This window comes from Vipera berus (genome assembly GCF_964194415.1).
Source record: "Vipera berus genome assembly, chromosome: W".
Classification (NCBI taxonomy): domain Eukaryota; kingdom Metazoa; phylum Chordata; class Lepidosauria; order Squamata; family Viperidae; genus Vipera; species Vipera berus.
Window position 1 is genome coordinate 12,421,962 of NC_138210.1, and position 17,961 is coordinate 12,439,922.

The window sequence follows — 17,961 nt, forward strand, 5'->3', positions numbered from 1 at the left end:
TATTTTCAGCCCCCTTGACAAACATTTATACTGAGCCTATACTTATAAATGTTTTTATTAGTTGAAAACTATATATGAGCCAGCTGTAGGGCAAAGAAACTCTTTTCTATGCCCTGTTATTGTTGGAAGATACAGGCTTTCTTTTAGTTCAGAAAATTTATATTATATATTATATTATATTATATTATATTATATTATATTATATTATATTATATTATATTATATTATATTATATTATATTATATTATATTATATTATATTATATTATATTATACTGTATTGTATTGTATTGTATTGTATTGTATAGTATAATATAGTAATATAATATAATATAATATAATATAATATAATATAATATAATATAATATAATATAATATAATATAATATAATATAATATAATATAATATAATTTATATGCCACCCATCTTGTAATCATACAACTCTGGGTGGCTTGATCAGTTTAAGTCATATGTATGTGAAGAATTAATAAAGATTAACAGGGTTTATTTACAGAAGTGTGTAGCTGGTGCTCTGTTGCTGAAAAAGTGCTCCAGCTTTCTGCGGCCCCCCAGTTTCTTCTCCATTTTTTCCTGTCTTTTTGCTTTAGCAAAATCCAACTTTAGAAAGCACCAGGAAAAGAGGGTGGGGGGAGAGAGAAATGAGGGGATTAAAAGCTACACCCAAATATTTCTCTAGGCAGATGCTAGGCCAGGGAATTGCTTAGTGGCAGAAGCAAAGGGAAAAAAGCTGTTGAAGCAAATCCAAGTAATCAGAAAATTTTCAGTAAGAGATGAAATGGCAAGCAATGAAGGAAATTTTATTTTTACTTTGTGAATGACAAGTGTTGGAATTCAGCAAACAGTATGATCTTTGACAGGAGAATCAAATTAGTACCATAAACTAAAGATTGCCTTTTAAGCACACCCTACACACACAGAGAGAGAGAGAGAGAGAGAGAGAGAGAGAGAGAGAGAGAGAGAGAAGGAGGGAGAGAATTGAATAGCCTCATAAATTTATTCAGGATCATAATGCTGTTCACAGGAGATGAGCTTCCTTTGTCTTACCACAATTCTAACTGATGTTTATATTGTAGGCATTTATAAAATATAGTGAAAGGCATACAACACATAATACAAACATATGGGGATGCATGCAAACACCCACACAAATGCTTTGTCTTATCCTCTCAATTTCCTCTTTCCAAGCATATAAACAAATTTAAATTTCAGTTATTTAATTTACCTGACTTCCCCTGTAATGTATAATAATCTTTTTAATGGGATCACAGAGAAAAAAAGAGTATATGGGAAAACTGCCTTTCATTATTTTATCAAAAGGGTTTAGCTAATAATTAACTAGAAGAGGAAAAGAGTGTTTAGAGTAAAGGTAAGAAACAAAAACAAAAGAAGCAAGCTGCCACCACATTTTTTGAAATGTTTGATTACAAAAACAGGAAATGCCAAATACTGAAAAAGAATATTTTAACAAAGATTTTTCAGCTCTCTGAAAACAACAAAGGATGAGAGGGGAACTATTGTATTTATCACTTGGCTATCTTGGGTGGTGAAAGGTATTCTAAAACAAAAGTATCTCAGAAATCCTCTATCTCAAAAGCTAATCTCATTATAATAATATCCACGCAAAAATCAGTCTATATTATTTTATCATATTTAAGAACCGCCCATCACCCTGGAATATGGAAGAATTATTAAAATTAAAAGACTTATTAAAATATTAACTGAAAGAATGCATATAACTGAGGCATAAAAATAAAATGTTTATACATAGTCTGGTTCTGATAATATTAGGCCATCTGTCTATGTGTGAGAGTTTTCTACTACACAATAGCCTATGATTAATCAGGTTTGGTTTATACTTAAAAGACCTTAGAGCCCCCCACCTAACCTTGGTAAAATTTTGAACATCCTTAATGATGGGGGGTGAGGTGTTACCCCCCCGTCGATAGGGCTCGCAACTTGGGCGTCCTCCTGGATTCACGGCTCAATTTCGAAGACCATATAGGAGCCTGAGCTTTTGCCCAGGTTCGCCTGGTGCGCCAGTTGCGTCCCTATCTGGACCAAGACGCCCTACGCACAGTTACTCATGCGCTTGTGACCTCCCGTTTGGACTACTGTAACGCTCTCTACATGGGGCTGCCCCTGAAGACCACTCGGAGGCTTCAACTGGTGCAGAATGCGGCCGCGCGAGTTGTAATGGGGGTTTCCCGATACTCCCATGTAACACCTCTACTCCGTGAGCTGCATTGGCTTCCGGTTGCCCTCCGGGTGAAATTCAAGGTGCTGGTTATCACCTATAAAGCCCTACATGGCCTGGGTCCGGGATATCTGAGGGAACACCTGCTGCCGGCATCAAATGCCCTTCGCCCAATGCGCTCCCACAGGGAGGGTCTGCTCAGGGTCCCGCCGGTAAGAGACTGCCGGCGGGTGACACCCAGGGATAGGGCCTTCTCGGTGGGAGCGCCTGCCCTCTGGAACCAGCTGCCGGTGGAGCTGAGAACTGCCCCCGACCTTCGATCATTCCGCCGGGGCCTGAAGACCTGGCTCTTCGAGCTCTCGGGCCCAGACTGAGGAGGAATTTTTAATTTGGGGTTCTTTTTAACTGACTACAGGGTTAATTTAATATTTTTTAATTTGGTTCTTAATTTTTGTATTTTGGATTTTTAATTCCCTGTAAACCGCCCTGAGTCCTCAGGGAATAGGGCGGTATATAAATATAACTATATATAACATGCAAGTAATAGCAGACTACTTATTTCAGCTGGAAAATGGAACATGTTCATCTTTAATATGAACTCTTAATTGGCAAAAATACCTTATCAGTTTACCAGAAAAAGTCAAGGAAACTATCTTACATAATTAAGAAAAGGTATTCATTTTAACTGATACAAACACACCCAAATCCCATCTGAAATCTTCATATACATTCTGAAAGCTGTAAAAATACTTCACACAACTTAAAAAAGAATACTCTGTAGCCGTGAGCTGAGTGCACTTTAACACAGTAACACAACCTTAACTAAATAGACTTAACTAAATAGGTAGAAATTCTCTTCAGCCCCGTTTACAGATTCTGTAAGGCATGCCAAATCTATTACATGACAAAAATAAATTAACTGTAGAAAATGAAAAACTTGGTCAAGTTAAACTAGTTTTAATGGGAAATTAAACATTGTGTATAGCACGGAAAGCAGTCGAAAGAGTTTTTCAATCGGACGGTATATGGCAGCAAACAGCACCGAATGAGGAGTAAAGACAAAGTCTTAAAATAAAAGAGAATATAGGTGCTTCGGTGGGGCGGGGAAAACGCACACATATAAACAACTTAGTGTTGTTTAAGCAATAGGAATTCCTTCACAAGTGGCCTTTAAAAGGGTATAATCTATTGACAGGCCATCTTTGAACTGGTGAATGATGCTTAGCAGCAGGAGGGAAAAAAAGGCCATAAGGAACATATGAATATAGAAAACAAGTGGTTTAGAAGTGGCACTATTCTGAAAATGGAATAAAATATATTTAATTAATAGAACAACCATGATTTAACTCTGAAATGTCCTTGGTGGATATAAAAGGGTACGAAGAATCAGACCATGTTAAATCTACATGCAACAGTCATAATATAAAAATGTAGAAGACAGATTATTTACATTTTCTTCATTTTTTCTCTTATATTCCGTGGAATCCATTAAAAAATAATAGTATTATTTATAGAGCAACAAAAGGGTAAACAGGATTTCTAAATACTGCTGGAACTACATGTACAAACATTATCACTATACAGTATCGTTGTACCTTTTACACACATACATACATGCACATGCATTTACTATGAAAACGTCCAAATATAGGCAGTGGATTATATAGTCTGTTACCTCCCTTGAATTATAATTTTTGGGTCTTTTTTGTCTTTAGTTTAAAAACTCAGTGGGGCTGTGACCATCTCTCTGTTCTATTCTCACTATCCCAGCCTTGCACAGAAGGTACAGCTGTACAGCTTGGTGCAGCTGGTTGGAAGAAAAACCACCTATGTCCACAGGGAACTCCTTTAGAACACATCTTAATCGAACTGGCTGCTGTACAGAACTTAAAATGAGTGGATTTGCTCAATGACAAGCAAGTCTCCATGTATGGTTCTTCCTGGGATGGGGAAGAGATTTGAAGGGTAAAGAATGAAAATAAGCCTACTAAAGGGGTTGTATCCCTGTATGTTGAATATATATATTCTTTATACACATATACATATACATAGCTCGAATTCTCCAGATCTTAAGTCTCATTTGGCCCTTCCTTCCTTCCTTCCTTCCTTCCTTCCTTCCTTCCTTCCTTCCTTCCTTCCTTCCTTCCTTCCTTCCTTCCTTCCTTCCTTGCCCCTTTTCTTATACAATACAGTTAACAGAGGCTTTCCCTGTCCTATTTTTTATATTTTTTCAGGAAAGGAAAGCAAATCTATGTCCAGTTCTTTTCCCCCTTCAAATAATATCAGCTTGAACTTTAGAAAATTACGAACTTACCTTTTGATGCCCATCCTTCCCTGGATTGGGAGGAGGAGGAGGAGGAGGAGGAGGAGGAAGGGGGCAGACAGAGTTGCGCTTGCTTTTATGTGTAAATTGACAAATATTGTCCCAACCTGACAACCGTCCATTGCGACTTCTGAGAGCTTTTTCATTTGTCGTGTCCTTTTGTACAGAAACTGGAGTAATTTCCTTCTTTGAAAAATGACCAAAGCCTCCATCAGGTATCGATTCTCCATTGTCCCCTCCATCATTAGAGAGAGAACCCGAGTCGGTACAGAGAATTGGAAAATGAAGAGATCAATAATATTAGCAATCTAAGCTTAGTCCCAAATATGTGCGTCCATGTATGTGTGTGTTTGTGCTCGCCCGCGCTTCCCCTGCTCCTCCTCTATTTTTAGCCTCATTGAGCTTATACAAGAAAGTTTAAAAAAATGTTAAAAGAGACAGTCCTATAGAGGACAGTAATCCGACCCATGGTACAGCGGCCAAAAGAATGGCAGAATAACCACATGGGAAATAATAAAAAGTTCATGTTCACGGTTAGCAGTCCACATGACCAGCTCTGGCCAATCGCAGAACCCAGCCACTCATAAAGTTCTATCACAAAGTTGTAAATTTTCATAGAACAACAATGAATTTATTGCATTTCTTCATGGCTGCTTTAACAGCAGTCTTTTTCTCAGCCGCCATCTTTTCTTTTCTTTTCTTTTCTTTTTAAAAAAGAGGGAGAGTGGGAGAGAGAAGACTATGTGAAGACTGGGGGTCCCGCCACATGTCGCCGGGGGGGCCTTAAACGACCCCTCTTTGGATAAAGGTTAAAAGAAAACCCTCTGCAAAGCCCGCCTCTCTGCACAAGCCCTCTCGAGCTTTCGACACTTCTTTCGCTACAGAGATCCGCCACTGTCTCCATACCTGTAGACTGGAATTGCAGGGAGGGGGCAGAGAAGCATAAAGGCACTTGTTCTGAAATAGTGTTTTGTTTCCTTTAAGGCAAAAGTAGCACTGCTTAGCTTAATCAGACTGCTGGGAGGGAGGACTCTTCTCTCCCGCAGAGATTTTCCTTCCGGAAATTCGCCACGAAATTAAAACGTTAAATGCCCCCGTTTCAAGGTATCGGGAAAAAACCAACCTACGGTATATAATCAGGGGTCGTAAGAAGCACATTTAACGGAGGCAGATATATAGGTGTTATTGTATTCATGCATTTTTATATGTATGCATGTGGGGCGTGCGCATAGGAAGGAAGGAAGGAAGGAAGGAAGATGAACAGGCGCACCAAGGTTTTTGAAGTTGTACATACTACTGCAGTGGTACATGCCACAAATGCAATAGCAGTGGTTCAATGCAGCAAAACCGCGTAAGGTGGGTGATAAGACCGGTCAGGAATTCTGTTTTCACCCTCAGAACCTATCCACTGAAATTACTTACTTTGTTTGAGAAGGGAACATACATTTCCACTTATTTGGTCTTTCAGATCTGACCCATTTCAAAGAAGAATTTAGACCCTCTAATTTTTTGTTGCTGGATAGATACCCAGAAAATTCAGGCATGTACCACTGATAAGTCTTTCTTGTGCAGCCATCAATTAACAGAGTAAAGCAATTATTTTCTAATATTTTATTTTGATAATTTTATATGTGAGCATCTATTGCACTTATCCTTTCTATTGCACATCCACACACCCATCTCTTCTGTGTTGTTTGTGTGGATAAGTGTAACTGTATGCAATATTACAAAACCTTATCTGTGGATATTGTATTTCTTTTCATAATCTAAAGTATTTTTTAAAAAACATTTTCCTTCTCAAAAATAAAGTTAGTGTACATTTGAAGCCAAAGGTACAACTCTGAAAATACTGGAAAGAAGAATTTTTAAAAATGAAAATAATGTTTCAGAGAGTGCGAGAGAGTGAAAATATCTATTTCAATTTTATCATTTTATTTTTACTTTAAATCTACTTGTGATGGATGAAACTTCTTGATTTTCCTATTTATTTCTCATTCTAGTTGTCTTTAAAGTCTGACCTTTAGCCACCATGTGTACAATGAAAACAAAAGCAAAGCTGTACTTTTCAATAATAAAAAATAAAATACTAAGTATTTAAGCTACTACTCCCCTCCTTGTTCTGCAATAATGTTCTAGTGTATGAAAGTGCAAAACCTAAACTGAAATGTGTTGAATGTGTCTGAAATTAGTTAAAAATATTGCCTTGCCTTTCTTCCGAGTTAAATCACTCTCATATGTGTTACTTTCTTTCATTACTAACTTTTACTTGCCACGGATACTTGTTTCCCTATAAAAAGTGGAAAACAGGATAAAGACACAAATGAAGAGAAAATCCAAGGAATTGAACATGCATGTGCTTTTTTTGCTTGGGATTTCATTTTGTTGGTGTTAGTAGTAGTAGTAAGTATCAGCAGCACCATACCTTATTTGCTGTTCTTTTGTCTTTTGAAGAAGCTGATTGAGAAAAGGAATGATTATCATGGATCGCTTAACATATTTTTCTTAACTAAGGCTCTTCTAGTCAACCCTTAAGCAGAGTGTCACAGAATGTAATCCAGGATTCTGTTCCTAAGCGACTTTGTAAGCTCCTAAGAGTATATGCAGACAAGAATAAAATAGCTTCTGGTTTTAACATGATGTGATCAACAGAGGAGGATGCTGGATTTTTGCAAGAGGACTGAAAGAAACTTTTAAACATGCATAACAATACATTGAAGAAAATAGGAGTAGGAACTGGGAAGGAATATTTGAAATCTGCTCACTCAAACAATAAGGAAGATGGCCGGCAGCAGTGGGGTGGGTGTGGGGGGGCATAGGAAATCTTCCCTGTTCACACCAAATAAATAAATGACATTCCTCACCCATATAAAGTCATTACTGGACACATTATTCATGATGTTATTTTTAATTCCTTTCCCCTTTTCTATGCATAATAATCACATAATACAAATCAAAAAGGTTGATAAACTATTAAAGTATTTGTTACCTATCCTATACATTGGTTTCACTCAGCACAATATTAATTTCAGATTCTCTAGTGACAGTAAAAAGTAGTCCGTTGCCAAACATGTAAAAGCATACACCAACAAAAACAGGATAAAATAAAATAAAAAATACAGCACCAGTAATCCAACATAGAGGCACAAACCTAACAAGAGGAAGATGGGAATCTTATAGAATTATGTACAACAATTGCCTTCTGCTAAGTTTTGTGTTCCCTTCATACATTTGGAGTTCACAGTTTTTCTAAAAGTGCTAACCATGTCAACATTTTTACTTCATAATACAAGACGATAAAGAGAGGGAAATTTTAAACAGGAAGATTTACAAATACTTGGACTATATGTATACCCACATGAAAACAAAACAGTTATCCAGATTGGATTCTAAAGAGACATTTAATAGGTAGATTTCCTTTTTTGTTGTAGAAAAACAAAATAAGAGAGAAGTGTTAATATAGGTAGTTTTCTAAGTATCAAGAAAGAATCCTTTCAGTTTGCTTATATGTTTGTTTCTTGTTTCAATGTAAGGTCTTATTATAATAATTTTTACATTTCCCTCTAAATTTCTGGAACAGTGTGGTCATCCATCTTTCTTTCTTTCTTTTTCTTTCTTTCTCTTTTTCTTCTTTCTTTTTGTTTTTCCTTCTTTCTTTCTCTTTCTTGCTTTCTCCCCCCTTTTTTCAGTTCCATTCTCTCTTCCATTTCCACTTTCACCCCTTCTTTTTCTTTCACTCTTCTTCATCTTCTTCAGCCTCTGGATTTTCCTGACTATTTGAGCCTGGCCCTGCAGGTTTGTTTTCTTTTTTCCACTTCATCCGTCTGTTCTGGAACCAGATTTTGATCTGTCTTTCTGTAAGACATAAGGCATGGGCTATCTCAATGCGTCGCCTTCTGGTCAAGTAACGGTTGTAATGGAATTCCTTCTCCAATTCCAGGGTCTGGTACCTGGTGTAGGTCTGGCGGCCTCTCTTTCTGTCAGTCCCTGCAAAACAATAAAGTAAAATTTTATAACTTTATTTTGGTTTTCACTTCCTCATGTGTGCCTGTGTGTATTTTAACATGCAAAGGAAAGTATGATATTGCATACTCTAAATTTTACCAATGAATTTTTTCAGCTTCTTTAGGCAGGAATTTAATGTTCAGTTCTATAGTTTCAAATAAATGTTGTAGGATATCAGGTGCACAACTTAAGCTTACTGATACTTATTTGTTGAATTTAAGGCAAAGATTGCTGATTGAATGAATTTGGTATAAATTACTGGTGATGCAAATTTTGTTCAGGAGATTCAATGCATTTTTTAAAATGTCCAGTTTCCTGTCCCTACCAATAAAGATCAGTAAAAAATTCCTGTTGAGGAATGGAAGCATGAATGAAATTTCTGGTAAAAGCTTGCTATTTATTTTCTCATAAGACATGTGATAAGTGTTAAACCATGCAACAAGAATTGAGGTGGATGAAATTACAAGGAAGCTTCTTCCCTGAAGAAATTTCCACATCTGGTAAACCTCTTTAAATCAGAGAAGGTTAATGTGTGGGTAATGTTACTTCCTTCCTTTTTCAGGTTATGTTTTGTTTTATTCCACCCCTTCCCCAGAGGGGGGAAAAATGGTATTTGGATTTTTTTTCATTAGGTAATTTGGAAGCTGCTGGGCTCAGTTAGTCGACATGGGTATTCCTTCCCAAGCCAAGCATCCTTTCTTTGGCCACAAATATTTACTTGGGCATCCAAAGAATCTGGATTCAAACCAGGAATTAATTCTGCAGTCATTTCTTGCTGGCCTGATTCTTCTAACAGGTTCGAGGCTCATGCTTTTGATTAAAATGGGTTTGTAAGAGCTAAAACAGCCCTACTTTAATTCTCTGAAATGTGTTGATTTAGTACATTTACTGTTTAGCAAAAGGGGGAGAGGGGGCATAGGTCTTTGGGTCTTGAAAAAAAGAGGAACAAAGTCAGCTGGATATGAAGAGGGTGAAAATAAGATGTCTGTGGAATGTGGGTTGTAAACTCTGCTGAACAGAAGGCTGCACTGGCCAGTCTTGCTTCAGCAGTGGAGTCTCCCAATTCCAGGCAAGTTGCAAGGAAATGCAGGGGGTGGGGAGCATGGGGGGGGAGGTGAGGGGGAGAAATAGAGACAGAGGAAATAAGCCCAGTTTTCATTTCATTACTCAGAATGGGGAAAGAAGCTGCCAGACCTTCAATAAAGGGGTCTGCCTGGAGATCTGCTTGCACTCCTTCCTTCAATATTTTGCCTTCTCTTCCAGCAGCAAACCAAAAAGAATCCCTTTGCCCTACTACCAGGAGCTGCTGCTATTGCTATTTTTAAAAAAGTGAAGGGAAAAAAGGATGTCCTTAATTGCCTCTCCTCCACCCCCTCCAAAAAACACCAAAGCTGGGCTTTGATATGCAATTTGTAAATCACAGTTTATGGATTACCTAATAAGAAAGAAAAGTTAACCTTTTATGTTAGCTCTTGAAGTTACTGCAGCTACTGTGCCTTCATGTTCACACACACACACCCTTTGTTTTCCCCTCACACACACACCCCTTTCATCTCCTTCCACACCATTTGGATAGAGACCTGGCCTGAATTTTTGCCCACACCCACCTCTTTCCATTTGAGAGAGCCTTTCCTATTCCTATAGACATCCATTTAGTTACCTCAGACAGAATCCTGTTCCCTCTCCAAATAACTATTTTGACTAACATTGTAGCTGTGGAAGAATATGTGGGGAATTTGTCCCCTTGCAATTTTCTCATCACCTCTAGCCTCAGTACTTGCTGGTCCAACAGAAGTCTAAACAATTTTCTTACATTCAATTACTGAGGGAAAGAGGAATCTCCCAATGTTTGACTTTTGCCTTTCTCAGCCTGTTAGTTCCTAAGAAACTTAACATAAACTCGAAAAGGCAATATTAAGAGACACATCATATTTAATATGGAGTCATATATATGATTACTCAGAGGCAAATACTAGTGAATTCCCTTCAGATATGTGTGTATAGGTTTGCAGCCTAAATATAGTTTTCTTCCACTTTAAGCCTGATGTATTCTGTGCTCCTCAGAAGTCTACATCTGTAGGGTTAGTTGTGGTTTTAATGCAGCCTGCTTGTTCTGCTGGAATCCTGTAACAGTAATTGGTATAAGGGGGTTGATTTGTGGTAATAAGAATCACCAATCCCACCAAGCATGGAAGAGAAATCTGGCTCTGAGGAGAAGCACAGAGTTATTATTGAATGTGATAATGGTGCTATAATGGGTTAAGGACAGTTGAGTCTAGAGAGCCCAGTGATGGAAGCTCCCTTTCTTCCCTGTGCCTTAGGGTGTAACTTACATTGCCTTTCCTAACACCAGGTAGAGGACAGAGAAAAGTAGGCAGGTTAGGCTGTTGGTACTTAATACAGACTACACACAATTGGGAAGGGGGGAGATTAGGTGTAACAAGTGCAACCAATGCATCTCTTCTACTCTTACAGAGTTCTTTGGTACCGCAGGAAATCTCTTATGTACATTCCTGTTCCAAAACTTGATACCCAGACACATTTTAGAGTGGATGGTGGAAAGAACCATATTCTCTGATTCCCTTTCCGATTTCCAGAGTCTGGTGGGTCTGAACTGCGCCTGCAATTGCAAATCCTGAGGAGGAGAAGGACATAGGAGATCTTGTTCCGATGCAATGACCTTTTGAAAAACAAAACAAGCCCCAGCGGTGTTTGGACTGTGTCTTCTGTGCACAAATCAACCTCTCCTCGTTTGGTTCTCTACCGCTGACTCCCCCCCTCGCCCTTGATATCATTTAAAAATATTTGCACTGTAAAAAAGAACGCTAAGCAATCGCCACGAATCAACCTCCGGAGCAGGATCTGAGCGAAACTTCTAAGTTTTAGGTGTTAGCAATCCTTGAGGAATGAAGAAATGGTAATGAAACAAGACTTTGTCTTCTCACTGTCTATCCCTCACTCTTCTCTTCCACCTCGTTTTAATAGTACAGCTTGGTTTTCCTAAGACATCTTGTGTTCGGTATACAGGAAGCCAACAACAGAAGCAATAAATATTTAACTGTTTGTTTAAAGGTTACCTTCTTAGGGGATCTCAGCAAGAGAAGGGGGGAGGGATTGCTTTGGAGGCAAATTTCATAAAAGGAGTTCAGCACCATCTTTTCCTCCCCCATCCCCAATATCAACACTCTCCCCTCTATACACAGAGAGAGAGAGAGAGAGAGAGAGAGAGAGAGACCTCTGATCCTGGTTTCTTCCGCTACCACCGCCATTGTCTCCGCCAAGGATCTCACCTGTGCTTCGCATCCAAGGATATATTCGCAAGTTGTTTTCGTGCCGCAAATCCGTGCCCCTCTTGTCGCTTTTGTTACAGTTGGGCTTGGACACGTCTCCCGGACACATCATGGAAAGGTTTTGCTCAAAGGGGGAACAGTGCATGTTGAAGGAGCTGGTGTCCACACCGTAGCCGCTGGAATACATGCCGGGGGGCTGGGGGTGCATGCCTCCCCCGCTAGTGTAGAGACCAGGCATGGAAGCCGCAAAAGAGGCCGTGGAACTGGAGCCATAGCCGGTGCGCTGGGCATTGGAAGCGAATGAGCAAGAAGTTTGCTCGGGAAACACTCCGGAAGGGAAGACCGGATTTGTAGCCTGATATTTAGAAAATAAAGCATTCGCATAGTACAATGAACTCATAATCTGGCCGGGTGATTTGTAGGCCGGGACGTTTTTGTGTCGGTTTTTACGAGGTACCGTGATATATTACGGAATTAGACTCCAGATTTACACCAAAAAGTACCCCCTTTTTCTCCCTTCGCCACGTGACTCTGGTCCACGTGATCCGAACAGCACCAATCCGCTCCGACCGACCTCCCCCCCTTGTAATAAGGAAAAGGGGGGAAACACTATGTATGGAATAGGGGCTGCGATTTATACAATATGATGCATCATTGATGCATCTATTCTGATGATAATGAACCTCCCAAGCTAGAAGCGGGAAGGAGCGAAATCATGAGCGCGGAGTCAGTAAGCCGCCGGTTGTACCACATCTCAAGTGAAGCTGGCAGGAAAAAAGATGCGGGAGGAGAGCGGCGAGGAAAAGAAAATAAAGATTTGCAGTGGGTGGTTGTACCAATGGCGAGAAAAAGAGAGACAACAGACGCGAATTCAACAGTGAGAAGTGGGTCGAGGTAGAGAAACGGACCTACTTGGTTGATCCAAGCAAAAAGGGCGGCTTTAGGATTACCCAGGAAAATGTCTTTCCATTGATTTTATTTTGTTCCTCCCCCCCTCCTCTCGAGATATGAAGTCGTTCTTGACGGCATGTATGTATATGTGTTTGTATAGACTCCTTACTACCCCGTCCAGCCTGCTTAGAATAAAGGTAAAGGTAAAGGTTCCCCCGCACATGGGTGCTAGTCGTTTCCAACTCTAGGGGCCGGTGCTCATCTCCGTTTCAAAGCCGAAGAGCCAGCGCTTGTCCGAGGACGTCTCCGTGGTCAATGTGGCCGGCATGACTAGACGCCAAAGGCGCACGGAACGCTGTTACCTTCCCACCGTAGTGGTCCCTATTTTTCTACTTGCATTTTTACGTGCTTTCGAACTGCTAGGTGGGCAGAAGCTGGGACGAGTAACAGGCGCTCACTCTGCTACGCGGCACTCGGGATTCGACCTGCCAAACTGCCGACCTTCCAATCGACAAGCTCAGCGTCCTAACCCACTGAGCCACCGCGTCCCTTATCTGCTTAGAATACCCAAGAGCAAAATGCGGGAGTGCGAGCCAGAGAGATGCCCGCCCTATCCCGCGGCTTTGGGGCGGGTTTTATAAGCCGACATTCCACTGCCATCGCTCCCCCACCCCCGCGACGATACAGCCTCTGACCCGCCCAAATATTGCCCACCCGAGCACAGGGATAGATACTATTTCAGTTGCTGCCTCTCCACCCCTTCCCGCTCCAGTAGCTTCCCTTCTGAATGCCATTCAATTCTATGTAATTTATTCCACTGCCACAGGCGTTGAGCCCCTGAGCTCGCTTTGCTTTTTCTGGTGGCCGAAGGGGGAGAGAAGGGGTGGGGGGAGAAAAGATTACAACAGATCTCTATTTAAGCGTGTCAGTTCTGCTGGAGTCAATTACAGGGAGAAGGAAAATATGACCAGGTGGTTACTCTTTTTGCTGGGGAAGCAAGAAAAGTTTCCAAAAAAGAAGAAAAAAAGGGGGGGAGGAGGAAGACGGAGGGAAAAGAGATGGAAAGGCGCAAGTTTCATTGAAACTTATGAAAGCCCTAGAAGACAAATAATAAAGTTGGCCTTGCCGTTAAGAGATTGGCTGAGGTCCTCTTTTCAAGGTTAAGTTGCCCAAAAAAAAAGCGGGGAGGCATATGGAAGGACATGCGTATATCACGAAGCTCACCGCAGGAGGGGTGGGGAGTACCAAAACTAACAAGCTTCCAGAGCCCGAAGGGGATTGGGGTTAGGTTTCCTGTTAGGAGCAGCAAGGCTGGAATTCAGCACTGACAAAATAAAGGTATCATTTGCATAACTTGTTTGAACCTAAAAATGGTTATCCAATCTCCTAACCTGAAGCCATGTCAGATAAATCTGAGACACTTTTCAAAGGAAAAAAAATCTTCCCTCTCTCATTCTCTCTGCTTTCCTTCCATCTTCTCAAGTTTCCACCCAAATTTCAGGTTTATTTTCCCTGAAAGCCATAACTCTCCTCTCTGTCTTTCAAAAGGCTTTCCTCGAATGTTTTGGAAGTGTTTTTCCCCCAACCCTTCTCTTCTGGATATCCAGGAGGAAGTGTTAAGCAGAATGAAGAAATAACAATATCGAGGGAAATTGTGGCTTGCAAACTTTATTTTAACTCCTTTCTTCTGGTGCTTCCAGCTTCAACAATAAATAGAAAAAAACGAAGAGTGAACAACAAAATATAGCATTAGTCTCCCCACCCCCAATAAAGTAATTCACGTATACAGTATACATTCTTTTTTCTTTCACAGTAAACCTGGGGAGAGGGGACAAAAAAAGAAAACAGAAGGGAAAAACACTTTTTACAACTTCTTCCACTGTACATGCCAAATTAATGGGAAAGGCAAAAGAGAAAGCAAGAAAAAACAAGAAACACACCTTTTTTGTTCTCCCCTTTCCTTTTTTAAAAGGCAAAACACTTAAAAGGACAGGTAAGAAAAGCAAAATAGTAACCCAAAAGGAAAGAGGATTTGTGACAAACAAAAATGAAGACAACTACAGCATAAATAGGCAGTTTCATGTTGTTGAGTGTGTTTTCAGAGCTACCTGCAGAAGAGTTACCACAACATGAGAAAACCACAAAGAGAGGCAGGGAATGAAAGAGAGAGGTATGTGTGTGTGCGCACGCATATTATATATGTATGTATATTTCCGAGGATGGAGAAGAAAGAAAAACAGAAGGAGTAAGGAAGAAAGTCTTCAAAAGTGCAATACTGTGTATATTTTGTACATCATTAGCATAGCACTGATCTCAAGAAAAGGGGAAGCAAAGGAGGGAAGGTGGAGAAAAAAGATTAAGGGGGGGGAGGGAGATTTTTCACAGCCAAGATTAACAGAAGCTATTGCATTACACTATTACTAAGTCTTAAGTCTTAGCCAGAAGATGAAAAATAACAAAGAAAGCTAAAAAGACCCCATGATGTCTTTCTCTTTTAAAATATATAGTTAATTGGGGTTGTCCTTATCAAAGGACAACCAGGAGAAGAAGACGCTCACAGCTACCTTGTTTTACAGCAATGAAAGGCGATGTCCCCCTCCCCAAGCAGTATTTTATCCTCCCCCCCCCCCCGCCCTCCGGTCGGAACCACCTCTCCTGTTAACTGGAATGAATGAAAGGACGGGGTGGGGTGACAGTTTTCTGAGGCTTGCCTGCCCAGTCTTCTAGCGCCTACTTTTTGTTCCCCGTCTGTGTTGCTCCGTCCTCTTCCACCTTCTGTGCCCTTTCCATTGTTTCTCCAGTTTTTCTTGCCCACATTTGCTGCTGGGGAACTTATCTTTGTTCTCTTTTTTCCACTTCATCCTCCTGTTCTGAAACCAGATTTTCACTTGCCTTTCGGTCAGTCCTAGGGCGTGCGAGACTTCGATTCTCCGCTTGCGGGTCAGGTAAGGATTAAAAAGGAACTCCTTTTCCAGCTCCAAGGTCTGTAGCGGCTGCTGGGGTGGGGTGGGGTGGGGTGGGGAGAGAGAGAGAGAGAGAGAGAGAGAGAGAGAGAGAGAGAGAGAGAGAGAGAGAGAGAGAGAGAGAGAGAGAGAGAGAGAGAGAGAGAGAAGATACAGCCACCAGGTTACGGGACAGACGGAAAGCGCGAAAGACGCGCGCGCGAGCACACACACATACACACACATGAGCGCACGCGCGCGCACACACAGAGGGATCGACGAAACTGCCCTTGTACGGGAGGTTAATAAAAGGGGAGATTAATTACACAGTAATGGATGGAGAGAGGCGCAGGCGAAGAGGTCCACAGACGTATTGTCCGCCCGAGCTCCAATCTCACCCAGGTTCCTGGGTAGTTGCCTCGCTCTTTCCTTCCATCTTTGTCATTTTCTTGGGAAAATTATTCACTCCCCGGCTCCGTGGGTTTCTGGCAAGAAAGCCATCGCCGGCTCTTAAAACAACCCCCGCCGCTTGCCCCTCTCGCATCTCCAGACATTTAAAAGAGAATAACCAAAGTGGCTAGAGGAGGGAGGAAGCGGAGGATGCCAAGGAGAGACACAAAAAGGGGATCTCGGAGGTTGTAAAAGTACCATAAACTTTAGGGGAAGCTTCTACTATTGAAAGAAGGGGGCGAGAGAGGGGTGAAAGAGAAGTCCAGTTCTCTCCATTCAGGAGAAAAGGTTTCTTTCGGGGTAAATAAGCGATAAAGCAATTCAGAGGTGCAAAAGTTTAGCTCATAAAACAAAACTGATGGTAGTGGAAGGGGTGGGGAAAAAGGAAGGCGAAGTTCAGGAAGTTCCTCCCCGGTGGCTGGATGTCTAGCCCTTCCTAAGTTGCCGCCTCACCTTCTCATCCAAGGAAAGAGTTGTGTGGGAGACGGGCTCTGCTCCAAATTGTTCGCGTCCTCTCCCAGGCTGGTGGAGGCTAGCTTGCAACCCGGATACTGCACCAGGACGGGTTCCTGAGCGCTGAAGAGGCTTTGTCTTTGCAACGGGTCATAGCCATAGAAGTTGCTGGGATCCCCGTGGCACGCTTCGGCGCAGGGATTCTGTTGGTAAGGGGAGCTGGAGAGAGAGGACGCCCCGTCGTAGAACTCCTGGATCTGGATGGGGTGCTGGAAAGTGCCCCCCGTGCTCGGCCCGTACAGCACCGACGGTCTCCCTCCGAGTTCCTGGGTGAACCCACAATCATAGAAGTTGGGGCGCAGGGAGTCCCCAGTTTTGTACTTGGAGAAGAGGGAGTTGACAAAATAGCTCATTGTCTTATAAATAGGTTGTTTTAAATAGATCTAGGTCTAGGTACCAGGGTTAGGGGAGATCAAAAGCCACCGGATGTTAGACGATAACGAAGAGACGCCAACCCACGAGTCTTTGGGATTTCCGGGAATACGGTATATACGGATATACATAGATTTCTTTTAAAAAATCCTCGAGGATGGAGTCAAAACCTTTCCCGTGAATATGGCTATCAGATTCCTCTGTTTAAAATTGCTGCGGCTGCTGTTGTTTGTAACTATTATTCCTCTCTGTATGTGCATCTCTTTCTCTGTTATATATATATGTGTGTGTGTGTGTGTGTGTGTTAAATGTTTGTTAAGCATTCAGAATACACTTGCTTAGTCCGGGACACGGGACAAATCTTATTTCCTGTTTCAGCCTAGCCCAAGGCCATCTACAGGCAGTAGCCACAGCAGTGGCAGCTCATATTTGTGTAAATTTTTTGGCTTGCTAACAAAGAATAATGATCATATCGGAGGAGACTGAGTTGGAGAGAGAAAGAAAAGGGGTGGGGGAGAGCACGAGGGGGTGGGTGGGGAAATATAGAAATTAAATATGCTAAACTATACATTAATGAGCTCTCTCTCTTGCCTTGCAACAAATCATGTACCTAAGCCAACCCAAAAGATTGATATTTGGGGAGGCTTGAAAAATTAAAGAGAGGCTTTGCTCCCATTGTTAATTTTCATTTATTATTATTAAATTTATTTTAAGGAGGCAGTTTTAGCCCTTTGGAAAATTGTAGAAAGACGCCTGATTTAATAGTGGTCCATTTTTTTTCTAAAAGCCTCCTATAAATGTAAATAGTAGTATTTTAATGCCAAGTTATGAAATCCTACTGTAGCCTGTAGCCTCAATATATTTTAAAACAAACAAGATAGTCAGATGTAACATTTTAATGATTAATTTCCTTATTGATAAAAGCTTAAGCATCACCTCCATTTGTAATGCCCCCTCCCCTAA

At 41.1% G+C, this 17,961-nt stretch overlaps 1 protein-coding gene and 1 pseudogene across 2 annotated transcripts; both read right to left on the minus strand.

Annotated features, from left to right (window-relative positions):
* Positions 1 to 7,958: 7,958 nt before the first annotated feature.
* Positions 7,959 to 12,230, minus strand: LOC308676849 (homeobox protein Hox-B7-like; the record flags this gene model as incomplete). The annotated part of the gene is made up of 2 exons (XM_081342880.1): positions 7,959 to 8,522; positions 11,831 to 12,230. The coding sequence occupies 2 exons, from the start codon at positions 12,228 to 12,230 to the stop codon at positions 8,269 to 8,271; spliced, it is 654 nt and encodes a 217-aa protein (XP_081199006.1). The 3' UTR covers positions 7,959 to 8,268.
* A 3,221-nt stretch (positions 12,231 to 15,451) lies between these two features.
* On the minus strand, positions 15,452 to 16,979 carry LOC308676847 (homeobox protein Hox-B8-like; annotated as a pseudogene). The gene is made up of 2 exons: positions 16,567 to 16,979; positions 15,452 to 15,717 (listed from the first exon to the last, which is right to left on the minus strand). The product of its transcript is annotated as a homeobox protein Hox-B8-like (transcript).
* Positions 16,980 to 17,961: the final 982 nt, after the last annotated feature.